General features: G+C 38.6%; 1 protein-coding gene across 10 annotated transcripts in view; it reads right to left on the bottom strand.

The window, feature by feature from the left end:
- Positions 1-19,230, bottom strand: part of snap91a (synaptosome associated protein 91a) — a 60,890-nt gene that overhangs the window by 12,320 nt on the left and 29,340 nt on the right. For 7 of the 10 annotated variants that reach the window (XM_026183721.1, XM_026183724.1, XM_026183726.1 and 4 more), the window contains 14 exons: positions 16,955-17,030; positions 14,684-14,786; positions 14,032-14,125; positions 13,506-13,617; positions 13,170-13,276; positions 13,035-13,076; positions 7,208-7,269; positions 7,057-7,065; positions 6,476-6,488; positions 6,069-6,235; positions 5,860-5,954; positions 3,538-3,546; positions 3,101-3,313; positions 1,714-1,791 (listed from right to left, as the gene is read on the bottom strand). In XM_026183721.1, coding sequence (XP_026039506.1) covers positions 1,714-1,791; positions 3,101-3,313; positions 3,538-3,546; positions 5,860-5,954; positions 6,069-6,235; positions 6,476-6,488; positions 7,057-7,065; positions 7,208-7,269; positions 13,035-13,076; positions 13,170-13,276; positions 13,506-13,617; positions 14,032-14,125; positions 14,684-14,786; positions 16,955-17,030 — 1,180 coding nt within the window. The remainder of the gene's footprint in view (positions 1-1,713; positions 1,792-3,100; positions 3,314-3,537; positions 3,547-5,859; positions 5,955-6,068; positions 6,236-6,475; positions 6,489-7,056; positions 7,066-7,207; positions 7,270-13,034; positions 13,077-13,169; positions 13,277-13,505; positions 13,618-14,031; positions 14,126-14,683; positions 14,787-16,954; positions 17,031-19,230) is intronic. The other 3 variants (XM_026183725.1, XM_026183729.1, XM_026183723.1) reach the window with 3 other exon arrangements.

Raw genomic sequence — 19,230 nt, 5'->3', positions numbered from 1 at the left:
GAGGCTAAATACCTCAGAAGTGTCAAGTTAGGGTCAAAGAAAGTAAAACAATACATGGTAACTCTTTAACTTCAGTGCTCCATCCACAAACTTCAGCAGAAAATACAATAGAAAGAAAAAACAGTAATTATGGACTATAGTTAGTAGTGGAATAATTCCATGATGCCCAATTTGTCTCAAACATGCAAGCCTAATCCAAACCATCCATGTGTCCAGGAAACAGCCGGCTCTGTGAACACTGCTAGCAGTATATAAGAATGAAAGGACATGCTATAAATACCTTGTATCTATTAAAAATCAATTTAAACTGTTTTTTCTGTCCTAGAGTGACAAGTCTTTCTAACTTGGGTTGACAAAAAAAAAAAAAGGGGGGGGGGATTAAATATTACTTATTACAAAAGAACTACTACACAGTCAACCATTTGCTAGTTAGCATTAGTTTTTGTTTGTTGGTTGTTTTTGTTTTTTTCTGGTTTATCAATAAGAGCAGGACACCTATCAATACATGGAGCAAAGAACCTAGAAAATTAGAGATAAGATAAGATAAAACTTTATTAATCCGTCGGGTGGGTTCCTAGTTAGCATTAAGTAATTCTGGGTCTAGTCAAGTATACAAGTTAGTAAAAGTATTAAGTATTAAGTTTTCTTCTTCTTTATCAAAATAGTTAACTATATATAGTACTTCTTAATCAATCTACGTAAATGGCCTTGATCTTCATTCTTGAAGTAAATAACTTTGGCAGTGCACTGGTAAATAAGCTAAATGCTAACATGCTCACACTGACACTAGTGACTTGCTAATGTTTGGCAAGTAATGATTTAAAGTTAGCAAGGCAACATGCTAATCATGAACTTAAAACAACAACTGAAGCTTAGAAAAGCTAACAAAGCACAGATGTATTTTGGCCTAGCAATGGTGTTATAGTGAACATCAAGGTTCATAACACAATTGACAAAGTAAGGAACAAAATTATTTGTTTTATTTAAGTATTTTACAAAGTTATTAGAACCTAAGCTTGGCGATTAATGTATTTTGAGCAGTACTGGGGTACGTTGTGGCAAAATTGGAAAAAAGTCATGGAATCACTCCAGTCTTCTCATTGTTGAAAAACTAAGCTAACCAATGCACAAAGTTGTCAAAAGCTGGTGCTTCCCTTTTACACAGAAGATAAAGTGTGGATGCAGGATAAAGTTATTTTTAAGGTTAATCACACATAAATATTAAATACTCTGTGATTACAGTAGGGGTAATTATAATGTAAAGTAACATTTTTGCTTATTGAATGGACATTATGTAGGTTGCTTCAGTTTCTCTGCTATGTAAGCTGCTGCAGGCCAAAGAGAACAGCTGAATGCAAGTTATTAAAAACCAAAATAAAATATGATTAGTATAACCATCATAATCCAGTTGTGTCATGGTTAGTGGTGTTAAAAAAGACATTTATTTCTGGAATACTGAGAAGATAATAGCTGTGCTGTGCTTTTTACTGCAGTATTCACTGGATGAATATTAGGAGGAGAGGGTCCATGACTTGGGCATTGGAGTAGGATTTGGGGTGAGACAGTGGGACCTGAGGGCAGGTTTGTTCTACTGTCTTCTATGAAAGCAGAAGCAGCTTTATTAATATAATTAAAGCAACAGCCTTCACATTCGCACACGCACTCGTACCTCCATGCACACACGTTTGCACAGAAAGCTGTTTTGTCACCCACCAGATCCACCAAATGCATCAGCAGCAGGGCCCGCGGCCACGGCAGCAGGACCATCTCCTGGGGAAGGTGCAAACGCATCTAGGGTATTGCAGACGAAAAACAGCCGGAACGCGAACACAAAACGTAACACCCGGACCAACACACCAACACACACATGGATGTATAGAACAGAAGATGAATAAACAGATGAAATGGACAGGGAAGAAAAATGAGAGGTCAGCATCAGGAAAAAGCAGAGAATACAAGAAATATGCAGCCCAGTAACTGCAATGATTGATCTCATTGTATCATCAGTCACATGATGAGTTTTGTTTTGATGGGGCTGCATAATGCTGCATTCAGTGAGTGCACCACCAGTGCAGGCTCGTGAAATGAGGCATGTTGTCACAAGTTACTTGCACTCTGTGACAAGAGGGGAAATGTCAAGGTCAGGGATGGACAAAGGTCGGTTCTCTTTGGTGTTTTAGTAGTACTCTGAATGTTTGTTAGTATTAACTAATATGCCAAATTATCATTAAATAGCACTCAGCCAGTTTTCGTCTTGGCATATTTAAGAAACTGTTAGTAACTCATAGGAAGAAAATAATTCAGGGCGATAACAAAAAGCACAAATTGACAAATCTCAAATATATGCATCATGATTTTGCACATTGCAGGGGAATGAAATAATGCTGTACGGTACTGGTTAATTTTTGGGGGGCGGATTTGAAATGGTAAAGGTTTTTCCCCTGCCGAGTGAAAAACATGATGCGTGATAGCTGGACACAAAGCCAGCACAACAGTACGTGCATGGCAGTCACAAAGCAGGACGTAAAAACATGTTTAGTCACATCACTAAGCATTATTTTTTTTCCAAAAATGAAGTACATCTGTACATCAACAGCCCCCCCCCCCAAAAAACTCTCAAACATTTCTAGCTATAGAATGAAGAAATATCCGTTTAATTTTGGTATTTTATATTAGATAAAATAAGGCTTGGAAATAAAGCTGCAACTTGAGAAAAGATCAAAAAAATATGTTAAAAAGATTCTTAATTCAGATTAAGGAAACATTCTTCAAAAAGAGCTGTGAGTGCTGCTAAACAACATTTCTATCCTCGAAAAGCTTTGGTAATGCATTTCTCATCTGCCTACTGTTAGAATATGCATTTGATGTTGTTTTTCGCATCAAAAAGAGTATGTAGAACATTTAAGCTCAGTGGTTAACCTGATGAGACAAAAGCCTGTATGCTTTTTGTCAGGTTATGATATTGCACTCCTGTGTTTCCAAAAGTAAATCCAAGCTTCATAACAAAGGAAATCTATCATTATGTAACTAAACAATGAATGGGCTTGTTGCAGAAAAGCAGGCAGGCCGTGTCTGCATCCTACCCTCCACCTACACTGACCTCCGAAAAGGTCGATGTCTGTGGCTGAGGTGGTGGAGGCAGGAGCAGAGATGGGCAGCGAGGTGGGCGCCTGCGCAGCTGCAGCAGTGGTGGAACGAGCAGGGGCTATGGGCGGGGCAGCCACGGGGGCAGAAGCAGCCGCAGCATTGGCATCAGCAGACTCTTTCTTTGCCAGGAGAGATTCAGAGGCTCCGTCGGTAGCGGCCGGAGTCGCTACGCAGATAAACCCCGCAATCCAAACGCCACGACCCAGTCACAACCCCCAAAAGAGAGGAAGAAACAGCAGGAGAGAAAATAGGGAAGAAAGAGCAAGACGGCAGAGTCAAAGACGTCAAAGTGAGTGAAAAGTTCAAAAAGAAAAAAGAAAATTCAGAACTGCAGGTTGAGAGACAAGTTGAACAGGCGACTGCAGGTGACGCTGTCAACAGAATACTTACCCAAGAGATCTTCAAGACAGCACAAACCAAAACAAAGAGAGAGAGAGAGAGAGAGGTCAGAGACAGTGAATGACTGAGTTAAGAAAGAGATATACTTTGAAATTATGCAGATGCTCCAAGTAATGATTTTTTTTGGTTAATTTGAGAGCTTCCAACCTTTTACAGGAAAAGCCAGAAAAGCAGAGATGGGACAAAAGCAAATCCAATTGAGTGAAAGGGTCATTAATATAACTGAGGCTTTAAAAAGGCTAAGGCTGGACCACAGCCATGGTTAAGGTATCAGAGGACATGTAGGAAAAAAATCGTTAAAATTGCGATTAAAACCACAAGAAGTTTCACAATGTTAAAGAGGAGAGTCCCATTTCTCTTTCTGTTAAAGCCGATGATTTTCAGTAAAAGTTTAAGAACAATAAAAGAGTTTGTTTGTTTCTGCACATTTATTACAAACTATAAATAACTGATGCTGCTGCCAGCCAAAGCATACAGGCAGGTTTTTCCGTTTAGTTTCTTCTTTCTCCTTCTTGGTTTTCATTCATTCTATTTTGGCAAGAAAAATCACTCAGCAGTCACCTCACCACACTGTGTGCTTTGAAAAAAGGTTGCAAATAATTTAAAGTAAAGCTGGCGGCGAGTAGTTTAGTAACTGAATCATTAAAAAACAACAGATTTATTGAAGAAGTTGATGTAAGTGTGTAAAATGTGCTCTTTCACTGAAGTACATTAAGTTAAGGTCATTAAATATCACTAAAACTCTCCCCTGTCACAGCTGAGCGACCATAATGTGACAGTGTGAGTCTGTTAAACTAAACATAACATGTTAAAGAGCTGGGCATAAGGCTGTAGGACAAGAGATACACAGTACTTTACACTTCAGGAGGTCTGGTTTAACATAAGCTACAACTTTTAGCAGAAACTTCTCACAGCAGTAGCAAAGGGTTATATCTGAAGCCAAGACGTGCTGGGCAAAGTGGCGGTTACAACCGTTTCCATGACAATAACACCCAATAAACTTGATTTTCCTAACTAATTGTGTTTGATGCTAAAATAAATTTACTGCTTTTTATGTTTCGTTAATGTCTCTGATCTCCTTATTTTGTAATGTTTAGATTCCAGTTTAATTGAATCTTCCCTTCTGTCCATTTCATATTTTTAATAAATTCTATCTTTGTCTTTAAAAGAGTAAAATACTAATTAATATATATTATCTTGTTAGCTTTCCAAAATTCTATAAAAAAAATCTATATTCATAACTAGAAGATCTGATCTAAATTTTCTTTCCTCTGTGTTTTTCTCACATTGAAAAAGATTGATGTTGATCTGTCTGATATATAAGCAAATAAGCTGAGTGTGTTAGAAACAAAAAGCTGATCTCACAGTTTAATTCATAACACTCTATAATACCAGGGATCTGATTGTTTACCTACATGGATCATTAGCTTATAGGGATGCTGACTTTTTGCCTGAAAATTATGAATCCAGTTGATTTGAACATTGTATCAGGAGCTACACTGACTATTCTAAGAATTCAAAATACAGCCTTGAAACAGTGTCATGTGAGTCTGTATTGTTCTGTATTGGACAAGCAATCTGATATGACGAACATAATTTCCCTAAAACACTTGATCTTTGGGACTAATGTTGTATTACATTTAAAATCAGAAGTCAGAAGTTCCAAAATTCCCAGTCAGTCATTTTTAACTGAAACATCCCCTTACTTACAACTCAGAGAGTTAGGGCAGCCCCGCCAACCCCGACTTCATAATCCAAAATGGCCCCAGTGCATGTAAACGATAATAAAACTTCTAATCTGTGCCGCCACTGCTGTGTCTTTGTGACTGGTTAAATAAGCCATATACAGTGCACTGACCCAGCTCTATCTATGAACTTGATGCACCGTTAATTTAAAGTGCAAGAAAAAAACTATTATTGTGCTGCTTTCTAATTATGTATGGCTGCCTCCACCTCCGAAGAAGCAAAACAAATCCTACTTTTCTTTGCTTTTATTACTTGAATGAACCCAACTTGGGAGTGACATCAGTCCCGGCTCTGACATCCAACTTCCGAGGTAAATGAAATGCAGCATGATTGAATGGGTTGTGGGACTACTCTGGGGTCAGACCTGTCTCTAACAGCATTTAGCATGATATCTTTGTAGGCATTCATTTATAAAGCCCCTTTTTTTAACATTTTAGCTAATGTTAGTCAATCAAAGCTGCTAAATAAACAATTAGTGCCTAAAAATGTGGGAATATCAGCTTGTACTCAAATCAGAAAATGACGGGAGTTTCAAACATTTCATTTGGTATATCAAAATGACCTTACCTCCCCATCCAGTTGTGGAGGAAGCCGCTGCAGTGCCCCCTGCTGATGAGGAGGACATGGGATCTAGATCCAAGAGGAACCCATCATCAAGTGCACTGAACACAGGGGAAAAAAGACAGTAAGGGTGTGTTGACAGAGGAATCCATTTAAAATGTGGTATCGATGCAGATAAGTTACAACAATCTGTTATATTGATGAGTAATTCTTACTTGCTGGCAGTGGTGGGGACTGGTGCAGTGGGAGTGACAGAGGGTGGAGGGGGCTTGGCAGGCGGCACGGGGCGGGCTGGAGGCCCACCGGGAGCAGCGGGAGGCGCGGGCTTGGCTGGCGCAGCAGGTGCTGCTGCTGCCGGCATGCTATTGTTAGCGGTAGCATCCTGCCGCAGAGGACAACCCCCGTTAGATGATGACCAATATATTCATGTAAGCTAATGTGATTCACGAGCTTTCTAAACAGATGAATAACAATAAATCACTACCCATCTAAAGTAAAAACTAGTAAGGGTGAAGCCCTTGATTCAAGTTCTCAACTGTATTTTGACTCTGAAAGTTGTCACACATAAATACAGAGTCCTGTTATCATAGCTACATTGTGATTATCATGAAGCATAGCTTACCTTTGTGGGCGACCTGCAAGAACAACAACAGCACATGAGTTAACGAGTTTAACGCTGTACACAATGGAAGCTAATGGCTGCTACTGAGACAGGAGGCAAAGTGACGGCTTAAATATCCCTTTGTCGTTTTCAGGCAGGAAGCATTTCAAAGCAAATCCATTAAGCAAGCATCTTCAATTAATGGATATATGCTGCATTGATGAGTTACAACTTCTTGGCCCCAGCGCCACTTGAACAAAGCTTTTTTATTTTGACATTACACATAGAAAGTAATGACTGACATGTGACTGAAGCTTTGTAAAAGTTGGGGCTGACTCTACAGTAGGATGATACAAAGGTGTTAGGTTAGTGATGACATGTGCGAAAAGGCAAGGCCTGTCATCACTCCAAATGATTTGATGATGAAATGATGATTCTGAAAGATGCAGGATATTCAGACGCTGTGTCTATTCAATCACTGAGTAATAATATAAAAATAATGTATAACCTGAATAAGCCAAAACACTGATGAATAAGGGGAAACAATGGTGGTGGTGAAATAACATTTACAAGTCCTACTCTTATGGACAGAGATTACTTACTTATCCTCTCTGAATTGTGTAAAGATAAGAAGAAATGACAAGTTGGAGAAGTATTAGTGAGTTTTACTACAGATGAGCAAAACCCCTGCAAAAACGTTGATGTTAAGCGTTAAAAAACCCACTAAATTGGTGTTTTGTTCGATCTACTTACGGTTTCTTCCCCTCCAAAGTGTTGAGGTGGGTCTCCAGAGACGCCAGAAGGCTTTCGGGGGCCTGCAGACAAATACACAGAGAGGGGCTGCTAATTACTCAAACACAGACAGCATGTTGAGTACAGTTAGACAGAAAGGCATAAGAGCAGACCAGGGTGCACAGGGTAATTTATAGATCACATTTGGATTGTGCGAATGCCTCTTTAACAAGGGCTTCTTCGTGGTGGCTATGAAATAGAAGTGCCTTTTTTCTAATACGCTGATAGGCTGCAGACTGGCTAATATCCTGATGGCTGTTCTGCCTTCTCGTATTCCTGCATGATGCTCTGATAATTGTCCTCCCTGCTCAGTTTTATTTTCTCTGTCTAATCTAATCAACATTGACTCAGCAGCACTGACTCTTGGAACACCTCACTCTATTTTCATTTTACTACATCTCTGAATGCACCGCTCCAAAGTGAACCTTAGGCTGGCACATTGCCTTAACTGTGACTTGAGTTTTAACACATTAGGGCTGCAAAATATCCTGACTGGCTCCTTCGTCCAGCACTTAATTAAATCCATAAAAGAAACATGCTCTTTTGGAGTGCTAGCTTCTTCTCCTTTTTGTTTTGTCTTTTGTTTGCTTTTTTAGAAATGGAAATTTCTTACGATAAAAACATGCAAACCAGGAAAAATAACAAATGTGAAACTGCTGCTATCCAAAATATATTTTTTATAATGTATAAAATATATTCAGGCACAAATAGACAGCTCTGCTCTGTGCTGGTTGTCTGTTGGGTCTTTACATCCATTTTCTTTTCTTTTTTAACCCTCACAATATTGTAAATTGATCTTTGGTTTTTGATATACAGTATTTTAATTGACCTTCTGTCACACAGTGGACACAGATTTAGGCATGCCTTCTTCCACAATCGTTCTCCAGGTTTCTTGAAGCGTATTCAAAGCTGTTCTTTGGATGTTGGCTGCCTTTTGTAAGTAAGTAAACTTTATTAAAACTTCATTTATATAGCACCTTTCTAGATAAAAGATCACAAAGTGCTTCACACAAGAATAACAAAGTATAAAACAAAACAGACAACAGTTAACAAAATGCAATTTTAAAACAATGTGTTTTAGTTGGGTTTTTTTCAAGAAGCTACTGAGTCCAGAGATCTTAAGCTCAGTGGGAGAGAGTTCCACAGTCTGGGAGCAAAAGTGGCAAAAGCTCTGTCTCCCTTAGTTCTCAGGCTTGTATGATGAATGACAAGTAGACCCTGATTACTTGACCTACGAGACCTGCTAGGGACATAGGGCTGTAGAAGTTCAATGATGTAGGCAGGAGCTTGTCCATGAGGAGCTCTATAAGTCAGTACCAGAATCTTGAAGTGGACTCTGAATTCAATGGGGAGCTGGGAGTTGGAGGAAGTTCTCAACTTTAATGGAATCTAAGCACTCATTCATTGTTCTGTTCTCTTTCAAGATGATCTGACGCTGCTTCAGTAATGCTGAGGTCCTAAATCTGAGGAGACCAATCCATGATTGATAGTTTTTTATTATTTGTTTTTCAGGTATGGTTTTACTGCATTGGCAGTGTGGGTTTGGGATCACTGTCACACTGAAAAGTGAAGCTGTTGACAATCAGATGCTTTCCCATTGCTATTACATAGTGAATTAAAGTCTGAGGGTATCAAAATATCATAATATATAAAGTTCTTGGCTAATAGCTCTTTGGGAATCAGCTTGTTGGTGTAAAAATAGGAATGCTTATGCTGGTCAAACTATGTTGCTTTCATACAACTAAAGAACAAACTTTGTTTTAGTAAAAGCTGCTAGTAACAAAATGCCTAAATATATCATGGAAAACTGTTTCTTTCTGAGGACACATCACTATTCAATGCCTTAAGTTGGTTTTTTTTATATACTTGAATGATTCAAGGAGCAGTATTAAGTGCCTAAACAAAAAACAAAACATAACTAAAACAAAAAAGAATCCTGTACAAAGACTGAACTGAAAATGAGTAAAAAAAGCAGCCAATGTCTAAAGAAAAATCACTGGGTTCTTGGAAGTAAATGATAAAGAAATAAGGGGAGGCTTTCATAGCATTATACATACTAAAATGGACAATAAACAATAACTGTTACACAAGCACCGGGACACCACATTCAGAATAGAGCAGATACAGAAGCATCTTCATGCTAATAACAGCCACGATGCGGAGCTGCATGCTCAATCAAGCTAAACTCAACATGATCACCTAATGATGTGCAGTAAAAAGGATAGTATGATATTTAGAAAAATTCTTAAGAATCTCAGAAAAGGTTTTTGTTCTTCCTATAACACTTTATTTAATTCTCTGCACAGTTTTCTGGGTCTGTTTATTTATAGCTCCCTTTTAAAACTGAAGACTTACAAGGCAGATAATTTTGTCTTGACACTGAGAGGAATAGATAGATCATTATCACCCTGGGACTTTAAAGTGTCTGTCCTCACTACTCAGTACAAACTGTTCTCTGTGCAGAGGACGTTTTAACTGTTTAACTCCATTATTGCAAAGCTTAGACAAATGCAATAATGGCTCTCGTTTTAGGAAGCCAATACGAAAAGCTTCTGACCCAAATCTCTGTGATAGCAAAAAGCTTCCAGGATAACGTATGAACGTATGGCTGACACTGCCATCACTGGAAGGATAATTTCTACATCTACTTGTTGCTCTAACAAAAACAACAACAACAAAACAACACAAAGTGTGCATGAGTGATGACATAACAACACAGCAAGTTAGTCAATGCTAAAATTATTCTGTCTTGTTTGTGCTGATGTAAATCCTCCTAGAAGGGATGAGAATAGAAATCTGTATTAGATACTGAAATAAAGGTTTCAAGGCTCTGTAAGACTGATAGTTTTTTCTCCTGCACTCATCAACTGCATTTTATCACAATATTCTGAGAGAATTTACTGCTGTTATGACAATTTATTGCTGGTAGCTTTTAACAGTAGCTGGTAAAGGAAACTGTGGCAGTTTGGATAGCTGATCTAGTACCATTTAATATTTATAGCTTGTTTTATCAAAATAACAGAAAGAGATTTGTTTAGTTTTCTTTTCTCCTGCTCAGAAACAGTCATAAACAGTCAGTGTCTGGACTCTTAACTCTGTATCAAATTTTCCTCATATTACAATATGGCCACCATCTGAATGGCATTGTCAGAAAAGTCAAGAAATCCAACCCAAAGGAAGCAAAGAATAAAGAATTTCTCTATAAGCAGAACATCAGCATGCCATGTTGGGGCCAGATGTTGCTAGAACGCCATGTTTATATGCTTCCCAAACTTCCTTCATAAGTTATTGTGTAAAATTTACCACTAGAGGCCAGTAGATTGCAGATTGCAGTCAACTGAATTCTGTTTTCTTACCCCTCCCAATTTAAGTTCCTAAAACTTCCTACTGTGGCCGCTATAGGTAAAACAACTCTAGCCGTCAATCATCTGTAGCAAGTGTATGCTGTCACTCGGCTGTTTACCTCAGCTGGCAAAATGCGTCTACGTCTCTACATTTATTTGCTCTGGAGGAAGCCATAAAACTTTGTGAAAGGGGTCTGATGTGAGTCGATGAGACAGAGAAGCTCAATTCTGACTGATGGCAGCAATACTGGGGTGAGTTGTTGAGGATATCTTGAACTTTTCTGTTGGTGAACACTGCTGTTAGCCACTGTTAGCTGCTGTTAGCTGCCATGTTAGTGATAGGAGTCGATGAGTCAGTAAGATGGTGTTAGTTTCTCTCAGCTGCTGCCAGCTGCTGTTAGCTGACATTAGTAAAATTGTATTTCGAGTGGATCTAATATTGTTGGACTTGGACACTTAGCAAAAAAAAAAAAAAGAAAAATCTCATATGATGTGCAAATGCAATCAAACTGTTTATTAGAGGGAAAGTGTGATTTTTAAGACACTCAAGCCTAACATTAGTTGGCACAATGTTAAGTTATAACCAACTGTTGTTGTTTTTTAGCCAGCTCTTGTCAGCTGTCCAGAGACAGGAGGGTTAAAACTCTAATCTGCCGACAATCAGTACTTGCAACAATATCAGGGAAAAAAATATGTTTATGCACATTTCCATGTGTTCCAAGGTTTGAAGGTTGAAGAGAATCACATTTTATCCAGATGCCGGTCATGTCATCTCTTTCCTTTAAATGAACACCTACGAGTTCTCTTATTCTACACCTCTGCTGTACAATATATGTGGCCAAATAAATAAAACATGACTTGGCGGAACAACGATGTCCATCTCGGCCACTGTATTTTTAATATGGCTGGACACCATGGCAGCTCGCACAGACTGACGCACACTCCTTTGTATTTTACCTGAGTTAATTATAAGTTTGTGACCTAATTACACACAAATCGATGTATATTTATGAGTACAATAACACTTTTTTTCTATTAAATAAAATAAAAGAAATAACTGACTATATTTTAATTGAGGGACAATAGAAGAATGTAACATAGTGTACAGATTAATAGGGAAAAACCTGAGGAAAATACAACATTGAAACATTTAATGAAGAAGTTTTTTTTTTGATGATTGACATGTGTAAGATGTTTCAGGTTTAGATAAATATGAAGCTAGTGCTAGGAAGTTCTTATTTAGCTTAGACTAAATACTGGTCTATCCATTAAATATTTCACCAGAAAAAACATAACCTGCTCTTTTTTGTCTTTATTAAAAATAGTAAAACTAATTTAATTCCATGTTTCTAGGAATGAGAAGACGCACATAAGAAACGCCTCATTTTTAGCACACAGACATGACACTGGTTTTGAAATTCTCAGCTAACTTTATGTAAACAGACAGTACCTGAAATGCAGAAACAGAAGGTTAAAGCTAACACAGCTAACTTCTTTTAACTCTTATGTGAGCTGATATATTTCACAGCCATCCAACCTGTATCTCCAGAAAAAGGTGTTCTGTTTCAGTTCAAATGTTTTTTTGCAACTTGCTCAGCAATGACCTAACAAGCTTCAGACAGCACTACAGCACACTTTTCATGCAAGGCTGCCATGTCTGAAAGGAACAACCTTAGCCACAGAGTTTCCACAGCAGAACAGAGCTTTAATAACTGCAACTGATTCAGGAAACAGCTGGAAAATTAGGTTTCTCATCCTGGGGATTGCTTATTATAAATAAATCAGGAATCAGATTAGGAAAAATTAATCATGTGACCCTATAGCTGTCATGGAAACTGCAGCACATTCTGAGGATAACAATCTGCTGTTTTATACAGTTGTTGAACGAAAGCTAGCTATGCTAAAATCAGCCACCTGATCAGCAGCATTGCTCAGCATGTCCTAGGTTTCATCCAGCTGGCTAGTCACATCATCCCACTTTGTCAGAGCGCCTGGTGTATGTCTGCTGGGTCTGCACTCACTGTGCAGTGTGCTTCAATTCAGTGCACTCAACGAGAGTTTAAATGACTACTTTCCCTAAGCTGCTTGCTCCCAAAGCTAGCTCTGTGCACTGCTAACTACTCACACTCTCAGCCTGAATGATCGATCTGCATCTCTGAAAGTAAAAAGAGAAGGGGAGCCACGGGGACCGTCAATCAACAAATGAACACAGCTTATTGGTTGTGTGGCGGTTGTGTGGTTCCTGTTTGTGAATTTCTGATCGTTGTCAAGTGGGAGCAGTTGTGGTGGACACAGCAGAAAAAACAAATAGTAGCTTTAGACATTCATATTACATGCAATATGGTTAGAAAGACCACACCACTGTTAGTTAGTCTGTTAGCTTGTAGTCTAAAAGAATATTATATCTCCCAAAATGGCCCAAAACCCAAATTTGACAGTCTTACCTTAGTAAGCTCAGGTATGTCATTTTTGTCTATTCCCACTTCCTTTAAAAGAAAACAACAAGAGGTAAGACAACAACTGCCAGAATGTACTTCAGCTCCCAGCCAATCAGTGACACCTGCTGCTCAGAAGGTTACCTCAGCAATTTTGAAGAATTCGGAAACTCGAGTCATTCTTGTCAGGAACCGCTTGTAGATCTCAAGCCCATCTTTACACTGGCTTCTCTTCATTTGAAAAAATTTTTCTAGAAAGAAAAGAGGTTGAAATGTGACACCCTATCCCCCTGAATTTCACCCAAAGCTTTTCCTATTACTCTGCGGTATACATATCCAACCGTTTCCACAGACAAAAAGTATTTGCCACCCGTTTTTTCTTTCAGGAGTAGTGTTAGAAATGAAATCCATCTGCTCACCCATCAAGACAGTGGTGTAAATACCGACTCATAAAGGTAAAGTTCAGGGGTGACTCTTTACCTAACAGGTTGATGATGCCGTCATTATAGCAGGCATATAACTTGATCAGATCTTTGAAGAGCAGGAGAAAGCAGGCATTTATCACTCCATTGTTGAGATCCTTTGGATGCACCTGAGGGGACAAATATAGCTGAAGTCAAAATCTTCGTAAAATGTTTCCTATGATCAGCGTCTTCATTTAACATAGTCAAATTAGTATGTATACTTGAGAAAAGTTTAATATCCTTCTTCAAAATGGTCTGGCAAGTTACCCAGCACACAGTCAGGTTTACTCGTTCCGTACGAGTGGATGTACCTCCACGTTCAGTTTTGTAGCGGTCATGTTGTCATCTTGTAGGTCTTTACCCTTCTAATGTTAGACGTAAAGCTAAACTATGACTCCAAACAATGTGGCCTGATATCATGTATCACTTCTTCATAGATGCTGCTACAGTACACAGTTTTGTTACAGCTGTTCAGTATCTCTAGGGCAATGTCAGGATGCCTTGCAGTGTGACATTGTCGCCTATTAGCGAGTGTCACTCACATCAAATTCCAGCAGTGCGTCGATCTGGCTCTGCAGAGTAGGCATTCCTTTCAGCAGCTTCTCTACTGACATGGTCCTCATCACACCATCAGCTCTGAGACAGAAAGAAATGGAAATTGTGAGGTTTAAGCAGCAGCTCTGTAAAACAGAGCCTGGGGAGAAAGCTACTATGAACAAACCCCACTCCCTTGATTATTGGGGAAGACATGGTCTACTAACCACTGAAATGAATCCAGCCTCTGAATCTGTCACACACAAGTATCCGCCACTGTGTCTCATCTGTATTTTGTCTTTATTCTGAAGTCTATTTCTCAGTGCCAGTTTATCTAGCTAGAGGGACCTTGTGACTGCCAGCTAAATAGAGCAGTCCCATCCATAAGCATGAGTGTTACCCCTCTCTGTATTCATCTCTACATGCCAGTAAAGCAATGCACGTGGTTCAGTGCCAGGCTGGAGGTGATGGAGCCAATCCTACTCATAAACATGACCTTTGTGGCTTTGGGATATGTGCTATTCTGACTGATATGGACACCGACTTGCATAAAGTGTATATTTCTGATCTTGGGTAGGAAAAGCATGTTAAAAGATGAAAAATCAATAACAGAGCTGAATTAATCATGCAGCAAGGCCATTTGAGAAATAGATACTGCACCCTTTCTTGACACGGCCAAAGTCAAAAGACATCTGTCTGTAGGCGAAGGCCTTCTCGTTGAGATAGCGGCTGTAGCGTCTGATAAATGTGGACATGTCGAGGCCTGAGGACAAAATACGCATAAGCATCCACATGCACAGCTCCCAGTGCAAGAAAGACATTAGCAAAGTGTTGAAAGGTTGTATATATCAAAAATGACACCAAAGTCAGACTAGCTTTTTCCACACACTTCCAGTTATGCTAGAATCAGCTAAATGCCTGTCGCTTCAATCTTCATTCAACCTACATGTCTGTATGCAAATTATAAAAGTGAAGCTAAGAGATTTTAGCTTAGGCTAGCATAATGGCTGTAAACAGCGAGGGAAAGTTAGCATGACTGTAAAATTGAGCAATTACAACATTATTTAACATATATATGTGTTTCAAACACATATATATGTGTTATATGTGTTTCAAAAAGAAGGACAACTGATCTCTTAAGGGGCTTATGATTCCAAATCTACTCATAATAGGGCGGAGGTATCTTGTTAAAACTAATGACAGGTGGTAGGCCTCACATAGGCTTCTATGGAAAATACTTAAATAAAAGCTTCTGACTGTGGCCTGGTTAGCCAAGTCACAGATTTAATGTTTAATAAAGATGATCCAGGGAAAGTTAAGTCTGCCCTTGGCCTATAAATAATGCTTATTTCAATATACAGAGTTAAACAAGTCTTAAAATTAGCTCTAACATTAAAAGGGCATTTAAGATCTAAGTTGGGCATACCTAGCTCCATAACCCCAGCACTTAAATATTTCAAGGAGCAGGGTGTGTGCTGGAGAAGCTGTGGGCCTATATTGTGTAAATCATGACATGGAAAAACTTTTTGGTTTGAAATTGTTCTGTTTTGTTTCACTTTGCGTTTTTTTTTAATCAGTTCATTTACTTTTCCATTTCCTCTTAATGTGATTTGCAGTTGAATATTTGTATTTTTTTATGGTTTTATAGAAATTGGATGCATGTAAGTTTTTATCTCTTATGTAATTATATTTCGTCTCTAATAACAAACAAAATGATACAAAATGTGTACAAATGACCAGTTTTAGTTTTACAAAGCTTGTGCCGTTAGTTATGCTACGCTAAACTTAGCACTTAGCTTTAGCTTTATATAGAGTTATCGCAATCTAAAGCTAAACTTTGTATTTGTACTACAAAGAATATGAGCTAGTGTCAGCAGCTGATGAGCTGTACTCTGTTAAGGACTAAAAGTATGAAAGCTAGTCTCATTTTGATTACAAGTAACTCCCTCCCGATTCTGCCCCCTCTCCCCTCTCTCCTCCACGGTCTCACTGAACTCTGTCACACACACACACACACACTCTGACTCACTCACTGGCCTGCACCAGTTACCAGTCACTTTGTGGAGCATTGGACTGCCATTACCTCATAAGACTTTGTTGTTATACTATCTCTAACCGTATATTACTAGATCTCCATTTGCACTATTTGCCTATTTGCACTACTCTGCCTGGTTTACACCCAATGTCATTTACCCATTATATTGTATATTGTATAGCTTTCTTGTTATATGTAAAATTGTATTGTATTTATTTAAATTTTTACTTTTTAATTATTTTACCTGCATTTTTTAATCACTCTTATATTTAAATGTTCATTTGCTATTTTATCTAGGGATTGAGAGTAACGTAGTTTCTATTCTCTGTATGTCCTGTACATGTGGCAGAATTGACAATAAAGTTGACTTTGACTTTGACTTTGAAGTAAAGACAGCCAACCAAAAGAGTAGTACAGAGCTTCTGACTTAACCTTCCTAAACCACTTTTAAAGGGATAAATTTAATGGGGATTTTGTCAGTGTAGAATCACCATAACAGTGCTTACCTCAGTAAACCCAGATTACATAATCCTCCTGTTAAACTAATTTAGATTTTAAATAGTCTTAAAAATGGCTTTCCACATTATGTAGTTCAACTAGCAGGCAAAAAGCTCATAAGAACAGCTTTTGGACCTACAATTCATCACAAAAAGACAGAAATAACGTGACTGGAACAAAATTGACTGAAAGGAACGGGGGTTACTGGAAGTGTTGCTGCTGCTTGCTTTTAAAATTCAAGTTTGTTCTGCTTTTGTATCTTCAAACATCCTAAACTGAGCTAATAGAGATGCAGAAATGGGCTGAATCAATTAGTGGTGGGATCCAGGATTACTTAAAGTTAGGGAACATGGGCAGGTGTGTCAGAAACTGGACAGAGGGAAGGGAACGCCACGCACCATGGGAGCCAGTTCTGTCCAGGAAGTTGCTGAGGTTGAACAAGGTGTTTCTAGATGCCAGGAACTGGAGGAATCTCTGCAGGAAAAGATGCACACACAAGGTTAGCGAATCATCCTAAGAGACTTCAGTAATGAACACATGGCATATTCACTGTTAATTCTATAGCTGATTATCATTTTTAAACAGATGGTTGAATCTCTAAGGAGCTGTTCGGTACAGATGCAGTAAGGCCCTCTGAGAATAGACATAAAAGGTGTGACTCTATACTTTTTTGATTTTCTTGAACAGAAAATCAGCATTGAAGGAGCAGTGCTGCAGCTTTATGAGTGGGAGGGTGTGAATATCAAGGAGAGGGCTGGGAAATAAAGTTTCATGTAATAAAGAGAAATCTGCTCAGAAAGGCTTTCTAAGGCTTTCTAAAATGCTGTAAATGTGCAAAAAAAAGCAATATTTTACCCAACAAATAATCTAGTCCTCAAGTAAACAAAGATTTTTGGTTTGGTTTGGGTTTTGGGGTTTTTGGGGGGCTTTTCCGTGCCTGAAACAATAATTTAAAGACGTTTGAATCCTTTGGATGAAAATAACAAAGTAAGCTGTATCTGCTCTTGGATCTCCCTCTTTTTTATGTGCTTCCATGGAAAGTCAAAGGAGGCATCAATGACTGCAGATAAGGCATCAATCAAATCAAAGAAACCATGAAAGGAGAAGCTGGGTTGAAGTGGGTTGTAAAGCAGCTTGCAGATGGCCAGCAATTGTGGCCTGAAAGAGCTTATTACTGTATATCTGTTAAAGCTCAAACAAAATGAAAATAACTGAAAATGTGAAGTTAACCAAGTCTAGAAAAAAAAGATATTTAGATTTATTTATTTCTTATTTTATGTTTTTGTTTTTTTTAACCTGGTTATTCAGAACAACTAGTTTCCATAAGGCAAACTTTACGATTAAATCATACAGAAGTCTTGTGCCCACATTCACATCCACATCCGGCAGATTAGAGTAAAAACATGGGGAAAAATTCCCCTCGTGACATTATGTACACACTGAGATCCATTATTAAAAGATGCATGTGCAGTGCCACAGCATCCCATTGTGGCCCATGATAAAGCAATTACACTTGTCCTTTCCTCTGACACCTGCTGTGGGGACTGCAAGGGTCAATGCTGTTATCTTCCAGTTGCTAAATCTCATCTGATTCCTGTCAGCTCATGCCGGGAAATGCAATCCCCTACCTCATAATAATAAATAGGAAACGTTAGGGCAGAGAAAGTAATGGCTTATTCCCCAATTAGCCACAGTGTGTTTGCTTTTCTGAAGAATATTTGTGTATCAGTATTTCTCTCTCTGCTTTGTGTCATCTGCTGTTTATTTCTACGAGTTCCCCATCAGAGCCTTCGGCTTTCTTCATGTATCAGGACAACATTTGGGTCAGGGGGTCAGGGCCAGGCCAGTCCCTCGGCTAAAGCACAACTGCCATTGAATGAATGGGATTATGAATGGGTTTTGCTGTTTCTCTTTCTTTATGGTTGGGAGTGGGGACATCCACGGCCATAGGTGAAGAAATGCTGGTGCTCTCACTGATAGTTACATTTCCAACAAACAAATAAAAATTAAGCACAAAACAAAATACAGCAATGATTTTTGGCGTCAGACATACACAAACTCATGGTGGTGTAAATAAATGTATTAAGTCCAAAGAGCAGGTAGAAGTCTAACACCTATCAAGCTCTACCGCCTCATATAAATACGAAGAAAAGCACAAACTAAACTTTATGCAGGCTGTCGATATTGACAGAGATATGTACACATGACAATAATAATGGACAATAGTGGTATCTGGATGACTCGACAGCACAAAAAAGCCAAACACTATATTTACCGAGCCAATACATCCTCATATTCACAGAGCTTTTCGTCTGTCTGAACATATACGGTGCCAAACAGATTTTCATTGCCTCTGTGCAGTTTTTTTTCACAATGTTACTCCCTTGACTGTAACTTTCATCTGTGTTAAACCTGTAAAATCCCATTTTTTCTTTCAGTTCCCCTTAAAGAGATTTGAACTTCCATTTATTTTGGCCACTTGAGGCTTATAGACACCTTATAGAGCTGACAGAAAGTACTGCATGCACTGTGCATCTTTTTCTCTGGAGTGGATCAATATTTAGATTCACACCTAAAGTTTAAAACTATTCACACACACAAAAAATGAAAATATCAGTTCACTAGGCTGGCAGAACTAAGAAAACTACTGATTCATCTTTTCTGGTTACATTTT

The sequence above is a fragment of the Astatotilapia calliptera genome, chromosome 11 (genome assembly GCF_900246225.1).
Source record: "Astatotilapia calliptera chromosome 11, fAstCal1.2, whole genome shotgun sequence".
Lineage (NCBI taxonomy): Eukaryota > Metazoa > Chordata > Actinopteri > Cichliformes > Cichlidae > Astatotilapia > Astatotilapia calliptera.
Note: the sequence above shows the minus strand (reverse complement) of the source record. Positions and strands in the feature narration are given on the sequence as shown.